The sequence below is a fragment of the Bos taurus genome, chromosome 7 (assembly GCF_002263795.3).
Source record: "Bos taurus isolate L1 Dominette 01449 registration number 42190680 breed Hereford chromosome 7, ARS-UCD2.0, whole genome shotgun sequence".
In the NCBI taxonomy this organism is placed as follows: Eukaryota; Metazoa; Chordata; class Mammalia; order Artiodactyla; family Bovidae; genus Bos; species Bos taurus.
Genome location: NC_037334.1, coordinates 1,759,317 through 1,775,720, shown reverse-complemented (window position 1 = coordinate 1,775,720; position 16,404 = coordinate 1,759,317). Strand labels below are relative to the sequence as shown.

At 42.0% G+C, this 16,404-nt stretch overlaps 1 protein-coding gene, 1 long non-coding RNA gene and 1 other non-coding gene across 4 annotated transcripts in view; 2 read left to right on the top strand and 1 right to left on the bottom strand.

Moving 5' to 3' along the window:
* The first annotated feature begins 3,133 nt into the window (after positions 1-3,133).
* RUFY1 (RUN and FYVE domain containing 1) overlaps positions 3,134-16,404 on the top strand; it is a 66,533-nt gene continuing 53,262 nt past the window's right edge. Inside the window, exon 1 of one of the 2 annotated variants that reach the window (XM_002688485.6) lies at positions 3,134-3,392. In XM_002688485.6, coding sequence (XP_002688531.1) covers positions 3,137-3,392 — 256 coding nt within the window. In that variant the 5' untranslated portion in view covers positions 3,134-3,136. Of the gene's footprint in view, positions 3,393-16,365; positions 16,396-16,404 lie in introns of those variants that run through there. The other variant, XM_005208390.4, reaches the window with a different exon arrangement.
* LOC104969036 (uncharacterized) lies at positions 13,479-16,266 on the bottom strand. The gene is made up of 2 exons (XR_807559.4): positions 14,452-16,266; positions 13,479-14,221 (listed from the first exon to the last, which is right to left on the bottom strand). It is a non-coding gene; the product is annotated as an uncharacterized lncRNA (long non-coding RNA).
* Positions 13,936-14,065, top strand: LOC112447623 (small nucleolar RNA SNORA11). Its single transcript, XR_003035816.1, has one exon. It is a non-coding gene; the product is annotated as a small nucleolar RNA SNORA11 (small nucleolar RNA).

Sequence of the window (16,404 nt, the reverse complement as noted above, 5' to 3'; positions counted from 1 at the left end):
TTAAAAAGCAGAGACATTACTTCACCAACAAAGGTCCATCTAGTCAAGGCTATGGTTTTTCCAGTAGTCATGTATGGATGTGAGCATTGGGACTATAAAGAAAGCTGAGCACTGAAGAATTGATGCTTCTGAACTGTGGTGTTGGAGAAGACTCATGAGAGTCCCTTGGACTCCAAGGAGATCCAATCAGTCATCCTAAAGAAAATCAGTCCTGAATGTTAATAGGAAGGACCGATGTTGAAGCTTAAACTCCAATACTTTGGCGACCTGATGTGAAGAACTGACTCATTTGAAAAGACCTTGATGCTGGGAAAGATTGAAAGCAGAAGAAGGGGATGACAGAGGATGAGACGGTTGCATGGCATCACCAACTCAATGGACATGAGTTTGAGTAAACTCCAGGAGTGGTGAAATGGACAGGGAGGCCTGGCATGCTACAGTCCATGGGGTTGCAAAGAGTCGGACATGACTGAGTGACTGAACTAAACTGAACTGAATTGTTGGATCATCAGAAAAGCAACTGAATTCCAGAAAATCATCTACTTCATTGGCTATGCTATGCTACGCTATGCTATGCTAAGTCACTTCAGTCGTGTCCGACTCTGTGTGACCCCATAGACGGCAGCCACCAGGCTCCCCCGTCCCTGGGATTCTCCAGGCAAGAACACTGGAGTAGGTTGCCATTTCCTTCTCCAATGCATGAAAGTGAAAAGTGAAAGCGAAGTCGCTCAGTCGTGTCCGACTCTTAGTGACCCCATGGACTTCAGCCTAGCAGGCTTCTCCATCCATGGGATTTTCCAGGCAAGAGTGCTGGAGCTAAAGCCTTTTTTCTGTGTGGATTACTACAAACTGTCAGAAATTCTTAAAGAAATGGGAATATCAGACCACCTTACCTGCCTCTTAAGAAACCTGTATGCAGGTCAAGAAGCAACAGTTAGAACCAGACATGGAAAAATGAACTGGTTCAAAATTGGGAAAGTCATGGCTGTATATGTCACCCTGCTTATTTAACTTATATGCAGAGTACATCATTAAAAATGCCAGGTTGGACAAAGCTCAAGCTGGAATCAAAATTGATGCGAGAAATATCAATAACCTCAGATATGCAGCTGACACCACCCTACTGGCAGAAAGTGAAGAGGAACTAAAGAAAAAGTTGTGGTACATATACACAATGGAATATTACTCAGCCATAAAGAGGAATGCATTTGAGTCCATTCTAATGAGGTGGATGAACCTAGAATCTATTATACAGAGTGAAGTAAATCAGAAAGAGAAAGATAAATATCATATTCTAACACATATATATGGAATCTAGAAAAATGATACTGAAGAATTTATTTACAGGGAAGCAATGGAGAAACAGACATAGAGAATAGACTTATGGACATGAGGAGAGGAGAGGAGCAGGTGAGATGTACGGAAAGAGTAACATGGAAACTTACATTACCATATGTAAAATAGAGAGCCAAGGGGAATTTGCTGTATGACTCAGGAAACTCTAACAGGGGTTCTGTATAAACCTGGGACTTCTCTGTAGCTCAAATGGTAAAGACTCTGCCTGTGATGCAGGCGACCAGGGTTTGATCCCTGGGTTGAAAAGTTCCTCTGGAGAAGGGAATGGCAATCCACTCCTGTATTCTTGCCTGGAGAATTCCATGGACAGAGAAGCCCGGCAGGCTACAGTCCATGGGGTCACAAAGAGTCAGACCCAACTGAGCGGCTAACACACACACATACACACACATCAACCCAGAGGGGTGGGATGGGGAGGGAAATGGGAGGGAGGTTCAAAAGGGAGGGGATGTATACCTATGGCTGATGCATGTTCAGGTTTGACAACAACAAAATTCTGTAAAGCAATTATCCTTCAATTAAAAAATTAATAAATTAAAAAAAAAAATAAAGAGCCTCTTGCCCAGGGTGAAAGAGGAGAGTTGGCTCTTTCTCTTTTTAATCCAAAATGTTGGCTTAAAACTCAACATTCAAAAAACTAAGCCCATGGCATCGAGTCCTATCACTTAATGGCAAATACATGAGGAAAAAATGGAAACAGTGAGACTTTATTTTCTTGGGCTCCAAAACAACTGCAGATGGTGACTGCAGTCATGAAATAAAAAATGCCTGCTCCTGGAAAGAAGAGATACTACTAACCCAGAAAGCGATTAAAAAGTGGAGCCATCACTTTGCCCACAAAGGCCCATATAGTCAAAGCTGTGGTTTTTCCAGTACTCATGTATGGATGTGAGAGTTGGACCATAAAGAAGGCTGAGTGCTGAAGAATTGATGGTTTTGAACCCTGGTGTTGGAGAACTTTTGAGAGTCTTTTGGACAGCAAGGTTATCAAACCAGTCAGACCTAAAGGCACTCAGCCCTGAACATTCATGGGAAGAAGGACTGATGCTGAAGCTCCAATACTTTGGCCACCTGATGGGAACAGATTCTGATGCTGGGAAAGACTGAAGGCAGGAGGAGGAGGAGACAGAGGATGAGATGGTTAGATGGCATCGTGTGACTCAATGAAAAAGTTTGAGCAAACTCCAGGAGCCAGTAAAGGACAGGGAAACCTGATGTCCTGCATTCCATAGGGTTGCAAAAAGTCAGACACGACTGAGCGACTGAGCAAAAACAACCGGACCTTCTGATTCCCATTCCACCACAGTGTGTTCAAAAGAACACTGCCAAGTTGTCAGTTTTCAGTTATTTAATTATTTTTTTAAAGTCCTGCCTTCCTGCCTTAACTGTTGCAGAATTTCCTTACCTGCTCTTTTAGGGCTTGTTCTGAAAACTACCGCAGAATAATGGCTAAGCAAAGCAAAATATGAAATGAAAATTTAAAAGAGGGAATTCTTTCACAAAGAAAACTACGGCCTTTGGGGCTCTGTTTTAAGCCAGATAGGAGGAACCACGAAAAAGGGAGAAAACCCAAGAGGAACTTCAACGGAAACAAGTCCCCCCAGCTGATAAGAACGTGTGACTTGCGCCTTCCCGAGCTTTTCTAAACTGAAAGAAAGGAGAGTAGAACCGTAAAGAGGAAGAAAAGCCGGCGCGAACACGAAAACGAGCAGCGAGGACGTAAAAGCGCCCTCCCGCGCGCCCGGCTAGTCAGCCGCAGGGGGCACGTGACACGGCCAAAATGGCTGACGGGGACGACGGCTGCCGGCCGGAGCAGGAGCCGGGGCCGGAACCGGGAGAAGAGTTTGAAATCGTGGACCGGAGCCAGGTGCCGGGCCCAGGCGAACTGCGGAGGGCGACGAAAGGCTGGTCCGCACCCATCCTGACCCTGGCGCGGAGAGCCACAGGCACCCTGTCGGCCAGCTGCGGGAGCGCGCTGCGCGCGGCCGCGAGCCTGAGCGGCGCGGAAAGCGGCGCGGACGACGTGGTGCGCGCAGGTAGGCTCTGGCCGGGCACGCTGCGTGAGCTTTCCATCAGACAGGTGGTTGTTTTGCCTTGGGTGCCAGGCTGGCAAGACTGTTTAACTGACTCAGCTTGTTAGGTTGTTAACACGCGCAACTACTCGTCGGGTTTCTTTACACCGTGCGTCCGAGTCAAGATAAATACCTGGGCGTGGGTGGCCTGAGATTGGAGCAATTTCACTTCCTATGGTGTGCCCCAGACAGCATTCTTATTCTCATCGGTGACCTTTATACTAAAAACTGGACGGCTTTAAGTTTAGTTAGTCCTTATTTATTTTTAAAGGACTTACTTAGGAAATGAAAATGTACTTTTCTCTGCTTTAAATCTCAAACTTCCATGCCAGCTCACATCTCTAGTTGTTGACGGCGCATACTGACTCACCGCGGAGTCAGAACACCAGGTGGAGTTTAGAGGGCGAGGGTTCCGGTTCAGTTCAGTTCAGTCGCTCAGTCGTGTCCGACTTTTTGCAGCCCCATGGACTGCAGCACGCCAGGCCTTCCTGTCCATCACCAACTCCGGAGCGTACTCAAACTAATGTCCATTGAGTCGGTGATGCCATCTAACCATCTCATCCTCTGTCGTCCCCTTCTCCTCCCGCCTTCGATCTTTCCCAGCATCAGGGTCTTTTGCAATGAGTCCGTTCTTCACATCACATGGCCGAACTATTGGAGTTTCAGCTTCAGCATCAGTCCTTCCAGTGAATTTTCAGGAATAATTTCCTTTAGGATTGAATGATTTGATCTCCTCACAGTCCATGGGACTCTCAAGAGTCTTAATCACCACAGTTCAAAAGCATCAGTTCTTCGGTGCTCAGCTTTCTTTATAGTCCAACTCTCACATCCATATATAACGACTGGAAAAACCATAGCTTTCACTAGATGGACCTTTGTCGGTAAAGTAATGTCTCTGCTTTTTAATGTGCTGTCTACGTTGGTCATAGCTTTCCTTCTAAGGAGTAAGTAAGCATCTTTTAATTTCACGGCTGCAGTCACCATCTGCAGTGATTTTGGAGCCCAGAAAAATAGTCTCTCACTGTTTCCGTTGTTTCCCCATTTATTTGCCCTGAAGAGATGGGACTGGATGCCATGATCCTAGTTAAGCCAACTTTTTCACTCTCTTCTTTCACTTACATCAACAGGCTCTTTAGTTCTTCTTCACTTTCTGCCATCAGGGTGGTGTCATCTGCCTTTCTGAGGCTATTGATATTTCACCCAGCAATCTTGATTCCAGCTTGTGCTTCATCCAGCCTCTCATTTTGCATGATGTACTCTACATATAAGTTAAGTAAGCATGGTGACAATATACAGGCTTGACATACTCCTTTCCCAATTTGGAACCAGTCTGTTGTTCCATGTCCAGTTCTAACTGTTGCTTCTTGACCTGCATACAGATTTCTCATGAGGAAGGTCAGGTGGTCTGGTGGTACTCTCATCTCTTTTAAGAATTTTCCACAGTTTGTTGTAATCCACACAGTCAAAGGCTTTGGCATAGTCTATAAAGCAGAAGTAGATGTTTTTCTGGAACTCTCTTGTTTTTTCGATGATCCAATAGATATTGGCAATTTGATCTCTGGTTCCTCTGCCTTTTCTAAATCCAGCTTGAACATCTGTAAGTGCTTGGTTCAAGTACTGTTGAAGCCTCGCTTGGAGAATTTTAAGCATTACTTTACTAGTGTGTGAGATGAGTGCAATTGTACAGTAGTTTGAACATTCTTTGGCATTGCCTTTCTTTGGGATTGGAATGAAAACGGACCTTTTCCAGTCCTGTAGCCACTGCTGAGTTTTCCAAATTTGCTGGCATATTGAGTGCAGCACTTTCACAGCATCATCTTTTAGGATTTGAAATAGCTCAACTGGAATTCCATCACCTCCACTAGCTTTGTTCGTAGTGATGCTTTCTAAGGCCCACTTGACTGCACACTCCAGGATGTCTGGCTCTAGGTGAGTGATCACACCATTGTGGTTATCTGGGTCATGAAGATCTTTTTGTATAGTTCTTCTGTGTATTCTTACCACCTCTTCTTAATATCTTCTGCTTGTGTTAGGTCCATACCATTTCTGTCCTTTATTGTGCTCATCTTTGCATTAAATGTTCCCTTAGTATCTCTAATTTTCTTGAAGAGATCTCTAGTCTTTCCCATTCTAATTCCAGACGACCACTACAACCAACGAGCTGTATGATACAGGCAAGTCATCACATTTTCCAGTCTGTAAAATAGGAATTTTGTGATTCACAAAGTTCTTATAGCCTTCAGTGATCTCTTATCATCAACTCTTTTAAGCCTTTGTCATCTAGAATAGTTTCAGCACATGAGTAAGAATGGAAACGTTAAATGATTGGTAGAGTGTGACTTAGAAAGTCCTGTAAAGCCAGATATTTAGAGCTCTGCCAACCAGTACAATAGCCACTACCCACATGTGATGTTTAGCGATAAAAAATTCAGTTCCTCAGTCACAACAGCCACATTTTAAGTGGTTCAGTAATCTACATGTAGCGAGTGCCTACTGTACTGGATTGTGAACTGAGAACATTTCATCATAGTGCTATGGGGCAGAGCTCACTAAAGACTGTGAAGTACCCCCTAACAAGTATTACAGTGTGCCTTTAAGGCTTCTTGATTCCATCCTATCCAGTGTATATTTGATGTAAAAAGCACGGATAGTGAGTTGTGATAGTTTCAATGGCTAGGAAAGATTTTTACAGTTTAAAATCTCACTTGTTTTGATAGGAAACTGTATGTCTCGGGCAATAGAAAGCAGGACTAGAAGGTAATGAAGGAACCTATTTAACTCAGGAATCTAGTTCCCACTAAATTGCCACCTTTACACGTTTTGACTGTATGCCCACCCACTGGTGTTCGGTCCAGAGAGTCAAGGCCCGAGATCTTCTTAGAGGCTTGTTAGTAAGCAAATAATGTTAGCTGTTTGGCGAGGAAATGTGCCAGTGCCTAGAACTGTGCCTAGCACGGAATAATATTTGTTGAACAAATATTTGAGAAATACTTTTCTATTTATGGTAATGCTATAAATAATAAGTAGCACTTATATTGTGCTTCCTAGGTAACGGATATTATTCTTAAATCTGTACATATATTAGTTCATTTCATCTTGACAGTAATCCTAGGTGATAGCTGAACTGGCTTCATGATGTTCATGAAGTGCAGGCTTTAATCAGTATGACTGCACAGGGCCAGGCCCTCAAAAGTACCCACAATAGAAACTCTTATCTTTAAATTTGTGTTAAGTGAAGTCTCATGGGACAAAGGAGCAGGTGTGGGGCCTTGGAGCTGGGCTCCTGTGTGGTCCCATCTCCCACTGTCTCCGTGGGACAGGTTCTCTGCCACTCAGGTCCATTGAATTTCCCTTGGGCTTCTCCCTACCTGTCCCTGACATACTGCATGACCATGCTGCTCCAGGGAGGGTTGATGTTATGCCGTTTGACTCTCAGGGCAGGGCCAGGTGTCCACTGGCCTGCTGCAGGCTGGCAGCACCACAGCACATTAGGCAGGAACTGGGCAGGGACTTCTCACCCACCCAACCGTATGGGAACTGCATCCCTGCAGGAAATTGCAGTCCCTTAGGGGCATGGGAAGGAGTCGTGGACTTCATGCCTCCACTCATGTAGCCTGCCCCATGTGATAGATACCATTATTATTCCTTGTTTATAAAGAGGGAGGCTGAATTAAAAAGTAAATTGACCAAGTTACTTAGAAATGGCAGAGCCAGAACTTGAACCAAGACAAGCCTCCTCTCAAGCCAGTGCTTAGTTACATCACCTCAACGCCTTGATGTTTTTAAATAATGTTGTAATACGCTGTAATATATACATACGGATTTTTTAGTCAGTTAAGTAAACAACTGCCACTGAAATCTGGCAAAAGTTGTGAGCATGGCTTACTGAGGGCCAAAGGGTGGGGAACAGCTGGCATGAGCTATGTGACTGGTTTCCCAGTGGTAAGCCAGATTTTAAGTCATCAGATAGAGCAGGAGTGGGAATGGGGAAAAGGAACTGAAACCCAGGTAGCATGCTCTGCAGAGGCCTCAGAAAGCAGGTCAGAAGATAGTGGTCACCACTCCAGCCAGGGCTGGCTCATTTCCTTTCCTTTGATCTGCTTATCTGCTTACAAAAGCAGTGAGGTCAGAGATTGTTCAGTGGGAGCGGTGGAGGAGCAGAGACTGAGTATGAGCAGCACTCTTGCCAGATAGCTTTTGTGGTGATCTAGGTTTAAGAAAGATGCTGTGGAATGTCATGAAATGACTTGTATTAAAATGTTAACCCACATGGGGTCTGGTAGCGCAGCTTGCCACAATGATTGCATTCTCTGTAGTTGTTTGGTTTGGGGGTATTCTTTTACTAAAGGATGAATAACAAAACTCACTGAAGAAGTCACTCTTTAATTTTAAAAGTATTTAGATATATATTTGCCATTAGGTAAGTGGCATTATATTATGCCTTTCTTTGTTGTCTTCCAATGGCAAATTTTATTTTCCACGTATGAGAGCTCCACTGCACAAAGTAATATGCCTCCTTCCAAAATGAAGTACAATGCCTTTTTCATTTCATATTGCTGAACTCCTTAAGTTAGCCATTGAGATGATAAGTGAAAATTCTGGAAAATTAGGAAAGTGTAAAATGGTTTTCTTGTCAGTACAGTGTAACACCATATTGTATTATAAGATCTTTTGAGACACCAAAGGGCTAATCAAAACTAAAACTCAAATTTATAAAGACTCATTACTTCTCTTTAATTCAGAACCCAATAAAAAAAATCTGTAGAGCCCACTCTCCTGAATATGTATTCTCTATACCAAGGTTACAACACACTGGCAGCCCTTTGAGATGTTTGTGCTGGTAGCTGCATTCTTTTTTTTTTTTTTCACATCCTGCACAGTGTAAAAGCATGTAGGTTTTTTTTTTTTTTTTTTTTTTAGCCAATTACCAGGTTTTCTATTAAAAATCCAGATCCCAGTTTCTTCTGACTCCCATCTGGCACACATGATCAGTTAGCATTCCTCTAGCAAGGTGTCTTTATGTCTTCTCCAGCTTTTCCTCTCACTGGGTCACTCTTTTATGTTACAGGCTCAGCCCCCCTGTAACAGTCAAGGTCCAGATCCCTGATCAGACCATTTACTTGGCAATTCGATAAGTGTAGAATTTTATGATACTCTGTGTGCTGTGTTGAACTATTATTAATGAAGCTTAGAGATGTAAATAGCTTAGCCAAGGTCACAAAGCTAATAATATGGAGAAATGAAACAAAGATCCTTCCAATCAAATTTTCCATGACTCTAAATTGAGCTCGAATGGGAATTGGTGACTAACCTAACTGGGGAATAGATGAGATGGCTGCAAAACACTAATGTGTTCCCAGGAATGACTGTAGGAGCCACTTCCTGAAACACTAGTCTTCACATTTTTTGTTCACATGACTTTTAAAAAAAATCTTCAACTTTTAAAGTTGATACATAAAATTCATCATAATTTTCAATAAACTTTTTGGTTTATTGTAAAAATTGACTTTTTAAAATAAAACCACTGTATCATTAAGTGTATCAAGTGATCAATACCTTAACAACTTGATAACTCTGCCATCTATCTTGTTAATAAATTAATAATAAAATTATTTAATATTTATAAATTTTACACTTTTCCCTTTATTCCTTGAATTTCCAATCCACTTAATGTATGTTTTAAATTTTTTTATTGGTCATCCTATCATACATCTCAGAAAAAAATATGTAAATTAATTAAAATATAATAAACTTTTCTTGTGACTAAAGCTCTGAGTGTATAAAAAATTTTTTCTTCTATAATGAATTACCATTAAAATTATTAGTAATACTAAGTTGATTAAAGGGATACAAATATAATTTTATAAGTAATTATACATAATTTTTTCTTGCAATTACTTCTGTTAATGAACTGAATGGTGTCTTTGTTTTTAATTTAAAAAATGCAGATGAATATACATGATTTACTGATGTAAATGTGATGGAACTCAGCATCAATTTTATTCCCATCTTTTGGGTTTTTTATAGATGTGATCCTTGAGAACTCTGACTCATATAAATAAAAAATAGAACTGGACAGGTTGGTTTGTTTTCCCCCCATTGGTAAATTCTACCAAACATTTTAAAATATTTTATTTCAGTACAGTTGATTTACAATCTTGTGTTAATTTCTCCTGTACAATAAAGTAACTCAGATATGAAATGGACAGCTGTGTTATAGTAATGTTATTCAGGTCTTTGAACTCCTTCTAAGTTATATGCCCCAAATCGCATTGATCTAAAAACATTTTTTTGATCAAAAAATTTTTTGTTCAGATTTTCATTTTGTTCGAATGAAAATCACCTTTCTTGCAACCATTAAAGATATTTCTCTTTCAGGGAAGTTCTCCCAAAAAGGCTTTACCAAGACCTATCAAATGATAATTATGCCTTATAATTCTTTCACTTTGTTTAACCTAGACACTCAAAATGGTTGGAGACATCTAAACATTGCTTATATCATCACATCTTGCCGATACATTATGTTTTAACAGAAAGACTTTAGGAAATTCCCTGGTGGTCCAGTAGTTGGGACTGAGCACTTCCACCACAGGGGACACGTGTTTGATCCCTGATCAGGGAACTAGGGTTTCATATGCCAAGATGTGGCCAGAATGAATAAAAAAGAGTTAGTGTACGTGTTCTTCAAGGGCTGCAGTTTGGCTCATTTAGAGAACATGTCCATCAAGTTAATGGCACATCCAAGGAATAAGTATTGAGACCAACCAAAAAGAATTACATACATTTTTACTTGTAGATAAATTTTTTTTTAAACTTTCTAAATTCAGGATACCCAGCAGACGGGTAGAAACCACTCCTCTCCCCCAAGATCAAGTTTCTTTAACTAAGTTCAGCAAGTGAAAGACTGGAATCTCTTCAAGTTTTTAGGATTTGATTAATCATCAAAGGAAGCTTCACCCCTATCTGGTATGTGGCAATTTCTGTACCTCAGGTCAGTGCCTCAGGAGGAAGATACGGGACAAGGAGTGAACTGTGATTCTTCTGTAGAGTGGGTAAAGAAAGAGTGCCTGTGAAACTTGAGATCTAAAAATCAATTTCCTCAAAATATCTGGACCTGCCTAGCCCTCTGCAGGACTTCCTGCGTATTTATTCCCATTTGAAGACCACTAGACTTCATTTATAGCCTAGGGATTGGTATCTTCTTTAAGGATCAGTTCAGACGCTCAGTTGAGTCTGATTCTGCAACGCCATGGACTGCAGTACGGCAGGCTTCCCTGTCCATCACCAACTCCCGGAGCTTGCTCAAACTCATGTCCATTGAGTCGGTGATGCCATCCAACCATCCCATCCTCTCTCGTCCCCTCCTCCTCCTGCCTTCAATCTTTCCTGGCATCAGTGTTTTTTTTTTCCAATGAGTCAGTTCTTTGAATCAGGTGGCCAAAGTACTGGAGTTTCAGCTTCAACATCAGTCCTTCCAATGAACATTCAGGACTGATTTCCTTTAGGATTGACTAGTTTGATCTCCTTGCAGGCCAAGGGACTCTCAAGAGTCTTCTCCAGCACCACAGTTCAAAAGCATCAATTCTTTGGTGCTCAGCTTTCTTTATAGTCCAGCTCTCACATCCATACATGACTACATAAAGACCATAGCTTTGACTAGATGAACCTTTGTCGGTAAAGTAATGTCTCTGCTTTTTAATATGCTGTCTAGGTTGGTCATAGCTTTTCTTCCAAGGAGCAAGTGTTTTTTATGCCTGCAGTCACCATCTGCAGTGATTCTGCAGCCATGAAAATAAAGTCTCTCACTGTTTCCATTACTTCCCCATCTATTTGCCATGAAGTGATGAGACCAGATGCCATGATCTTAGTTTTTTGAATGTTAAGTTTTAAGCCAGCTTTTTCATGCTCCTCTTTCATCAAGAGGCTCTTTAGTTCTTCTTCGCTTTCTGCCATAAAGGTGGTGTCATCTGCATATCTGAGGTTATAGATAATTCTTCTGGAAATCTTGATTCCAGCTTGTGATTCATTCAGCTTGACATTTCACATGACGTACTCTGCATAGAAGTTAGATAAGCACGGTGACAATATACAAGCTTGACATACTCCTTTCCCAAGCTGGAACCAGTCTGTTGTTCCATGTCTGGTTCTAACTGTTGCTTCCTGACCTGCATACAGATTTCTCAGGAGGCAGGTCAAGTGGTCTGGTATTCCCATCTCTTTTAAGAATTTTCCACAGTTGGTTGTAATCCACACAGTCAAAGCCTTTAGTGCAGTCAATAAAGCAGAAGTAGATGTTTTTCTGGAACTCTCTTGCTTTTACGATTATTCAACAGATGTTGGCAATTTGATCTCTGGTTCCTCTGCCTTTTCTAAATCCAGCTTGAACATCTGCAAGTGTTTGGTTCATGTACTGTTGAAGCCTGGCTCGGAGAATTTTGAGCATTACTTTACTAGTGTGTGAGATGAGTGCAATTGGGCAGTAGTTTGAACATTCTTTGGCATTGCCTTTCTTTGGGATTGGAATGAAAACGGACCTTTTCCAGTCCTGTGGCCACTGCTGAGTTTTCCAAATTTGCTAACGTATTGAGTGCCACACTTTCACAACATCATCTTTTAGGATTTGAAATAGTTCAGCTGGAATCTCATCACCTCCACTAGCTTTGTTCGTAGTGATGCTTCCTAAGGCCCACTTGACTTCACATTCCAGGATGTCTGGCTCTAGGTGAGTGATCACACCATCATGGTTATCTGGGTCATTAAGATCTTTTTCGTGTATTTCTTCTGTGTATTCTTGCCACCTCTTCTTAATATCTTCTGCTTCTGTTAGGTCCATACCATTTCTGTACTTAATTGTGTCTATCTTTGCATGAAATGTTTCTTTGGTATCTCTTATTATCTTGAAGAGATCTCTAATCTTTCCCATTCTATTGTTTTCCTGTATTTCTTTGCATTGATCACTTAGAAGGCTTTCTTATCTCTCCTTGCTATTCTTTGGAACTGCATTCAGATGGATATATCATTTCTTTTCTCCTTTGCCTTTCACTTCTCTTCTTTTCTCAGCTATTTGTAAGGCCTCCTCAGACAACCATTTTGCCTTTTTGCATGTTTTTCCTTGGGGACGGTTTTGATCACTGCCTCCTGTACAACGTCATGAACCTCATCCATAGTTCTTCAGGCACTGTATCTATCAGATCTAATCCCTTGAATCTATTTGTCACTTCCACTGTATAATCATAAGGAATTTGATTTAGGTCATACCTGAATGGTCTAGTGGTTTTCCCTACTTTCTTCAATTTAAGTCTGAATTTGGCAATAAGGAGTTCATGATCTGAGCCACAGTCAGCTCCCAGTCTTGTTTTTCCTGACTGTATAGAGTTTCTCCATCTTTCGCTGCAAATAATATAATCAGTCTGATTTCATTTTTGACCTCCTGGTGATGTCCACATGTAGAGTCGTCTCTTGTGTTGTTGGGAGAGGGTGTTTGCTATGACCAGTGAGTTCTCTTGGCAAAACTCTGTTAGCCTTTGCCCTGCTTCATTTTGTACTCCAAGGCCAACCTTGCCTGTTACTCCAGGTATCTCCTGACTTCCTTCTTTTGCATTCCAGTCCCCTATGATGAAAAGGATATCTTTTTTGGTGTTAGTTCTAGAAGGTCTTGTAGGTCATCATAGAACCATTCAACTTCAGCTTCTTTAGCATTAGTGGTTGGGCCATCAACTTGGATTACTATGATATTGAATGGTTTGCTTTGGAAATGAACAGAGATCATTCTGCCTTTTTGAGATTGCACCCAATCACCCATCTCATTAAACTTTTCAAATTTATAAATAATACATAGGAGTCTCTCAATATTTAAAATATACCATCCCCACCCAGATGCTTTACTTAAAATCTGTTTTTCTTTTTCCAAAACCAAGATGAAATATTTAGACCAGTTTTTCTTTCCCAGTAGCTGTCTTCTTGGGTTTTGCTGAGAATTTGGAATTTTCAGTCCCAGGCTGTCTTGAGTCTCATTCATATTTACTTAATACTTGTATTATAAATTCAGAGTCATAGTATCATTCTTTTTAATTTAGCTATACACATATATGCTCTTTTAACATCTATCTATATTAATTATTACTGATGAAAGAAAGCAGGTAAACAAAGGATTAATATCCACAATACACAGACCCATAAGACAAAAGCAAACAAATCAAGAAAGTTAAAAGATTTAACAGGCAAGTCATAGAAATAATACTAGGAAACAACAAACATGAAAGTCTGCTTAACATATATAATGAACAACTGGTAAACAACCATATACTTCCCACCCCATCCTCCAATCCAAGGGGCAAACATTTAGAAGACCAAAAGGTGGCATTGGTGCAGAGAGAGGGGTGCACCAACCAGGGCTTATTTTCCTGCTGGAACTAGGTTATAGTCTGAGGGTCTATAATAGTTTTAATTTCCAGAGTGACAGTTTCCTAGGCTTGAGAGGTCACTCAGTAAGAATTTGTCATGGATTGGGTTGCACGTAGAGCAGAGGGCCTAAATAAATGGCTCATCTGTTTATAGCCCACCAGACAGGAATCTGGGTTCACTGTGACAAGAGGCACAAAACTTCTAGTGTTTCAATGAACAAATATCCAAACTGTGTCCTTGTTCACCTCCATGTGGCTGCTGGGCAGGACCAGTGGGACAGGGCTTGATATTGGAAGAAGAGCTGCAGTACTTAGTCAGGGAGCTTGTGACCTAGAGCCGTTCTGGTCATGCATGTGTCGGCCATGAGTGGTCTTAAAAAGGCTTTGAACCTGTCAAGGAGAAAAAAAAAGAAAAATAGATTCCAACTAAATGCCATTCTGGAAAAGGCAAAACTATGGAGACAATAAAAAGATCAATGGTTGCCTGGAGTTAGCAGGGAGATGCATACACAGAGTACAGAAGTTTTTATGAGCAGTGAAAATACTTTGACATTATAACGATGTCATTATAATGATATTATACTTTTGTCCAAACCCACAGAAGGTGCAATACTACTTACTTCATCAGTGAACATAGAGGATGAACTGGGACCTTGGTTATCATGTGTCAATGCAGTTCTGCTGCTGCTGCTGCTAAGTCACTTCAGTCATGTCCGATTCTGTGTGACCCCATAGACAGAAGCCCACCAGGCTCCCCCGTCCCTGGGATTCTCCAGGCAAGAACACTGGAGTGGGTTGCCATTTCCTTCTCCAATTCACGAAAGTGAAAAGTGAAAGGGAAGTCGCTCAGTCGTGTCCAACTCCTAGCGACCCCATGGACTACAGCCTACCAGGCTCCTCCATCCATGGGATTTTCCAGGCAAGAGTACTGGAGTGGGGTGCCATTGCCTTCTCCGCAATGCAGTTCATCCTTATTTAAAAAAAAAAAGTTCCAGTCTTGATAACAGCTATGCATGTTCATTGGAAGGACTAATGTTGAAGCTGAAACTCCAATACTTTGGCCACCTGATGTGAAGAGCTGACTCATTTGAAAAGACCCTGATGCTGGGAGGAGAAGGGGATGACAGAAGGTGAGAAGGCTGGATGGCATCACTGACTCGATGGACATGAGTTTGGGTAAACTCTGGGAGTTGGTGATAGACAGGGAGGCCTGGTGAACTGCGGTTCATGGGGTCGCAAAGAGTCAGACACAACTGAGCGACTGAACTGAACTGATGCATGTGCAGCTGCTGCTGCTAAGTTGCTTCAGTCGTGTGCGACCCCATATACGGCAGCCCACCAGGTTCCCCCATCCCTGGGATTCTCCAGGCAAGAACACTGGAGTGGGTTGCCATTTCGTTCTCCAATGCATGAAAGTGCAAGTGAACTCGCTCAGTGGTGTCCGACTCACAGGGACCCCATGGACTGCAGCCCAGCAGGCTCCTCCGGCCATGGGGTTTTCCAGGCAAGAGTACTGGAGTGGGTTGCCGTTGCCTTCTCCAGATGCATGTGAGGGAAGGGAATTTCCGTACCTTCCTGTCAATTTTGTTGTAAACTTACAACTACTTAAAAAAAAAAAAAAAATTCTCCCCCCCCCCCAAAAAAATTAACTAAGGGTAGACTTTTTCGCAAAATTTTGTTTCACCTTTATACATTTTTACATATTAAATGAGCTTTCCTCTTGGCTCAGTAGTAAAGAATCTGCCTGCCAATGCAAGAGACGGGCCTCGGATCCCTGGGTTGGGAAGATGCCCTGGAGAAGAAAATGGCAGTCTACTCCAATATTCTTGCCTGGAGAATCCCATTAACAGAGGAGACTGGAGGACTGAAATCTGACCTAACAAAATGAAAAATAATCTAATGAAATATTGCTGAACTCCAGTGGTTATTAAGTGTAAATACAATTAATGAATACAAAGAAACTTCTAGCACATTGTATTTTATAATTATTTATAATAGTAATAAAATAAAGATTTTTTAAAAAACCTTGAATGATTGAACTTTTATTAACTGTACCAGTTTATAGTGCTTGCATTTTATTCTAATGGTTTTACCTTACAAAAGAAGTGTGAAACAGTGCACTAATCGTGCACGAAAGAAGGGCAACGAGAAATTTGAGCCCTGTACCAAGGAATGGATGCTTCCCCGAATGCCCCGGGTGGCACTCACAGACAAAACAGCTGGCTCAGGAATCCCTCTAGCTAGTATACGACCCACCCCAAGCAAGCCCGGAAGCCGCTACCTCCCTCCTGGCAGAGAAGTCAAAATGGCGCCCGCGAGCTCTGGGGGCGTGGCCTCGAGCTGGACTCCTCCAATAGAAACGAGAGGGGGTGAAGCACTTTCCCAGCAAGCCTCCTAGCTTAGGGCAAGGCTTTCTGGAGTATGCATCGTTCCATTGGTCGAAAATGGAATAAGGGCGTGGGAGACACCAATCGCAGTGAGTGCTGATAGGGCCGTCGCCGTAGCAACGCGCGGAGCTACCTGGGAGAAGCCTTGCAGACTGACCCACGGCCTCAGCCGCCCGGGTGAGGCTG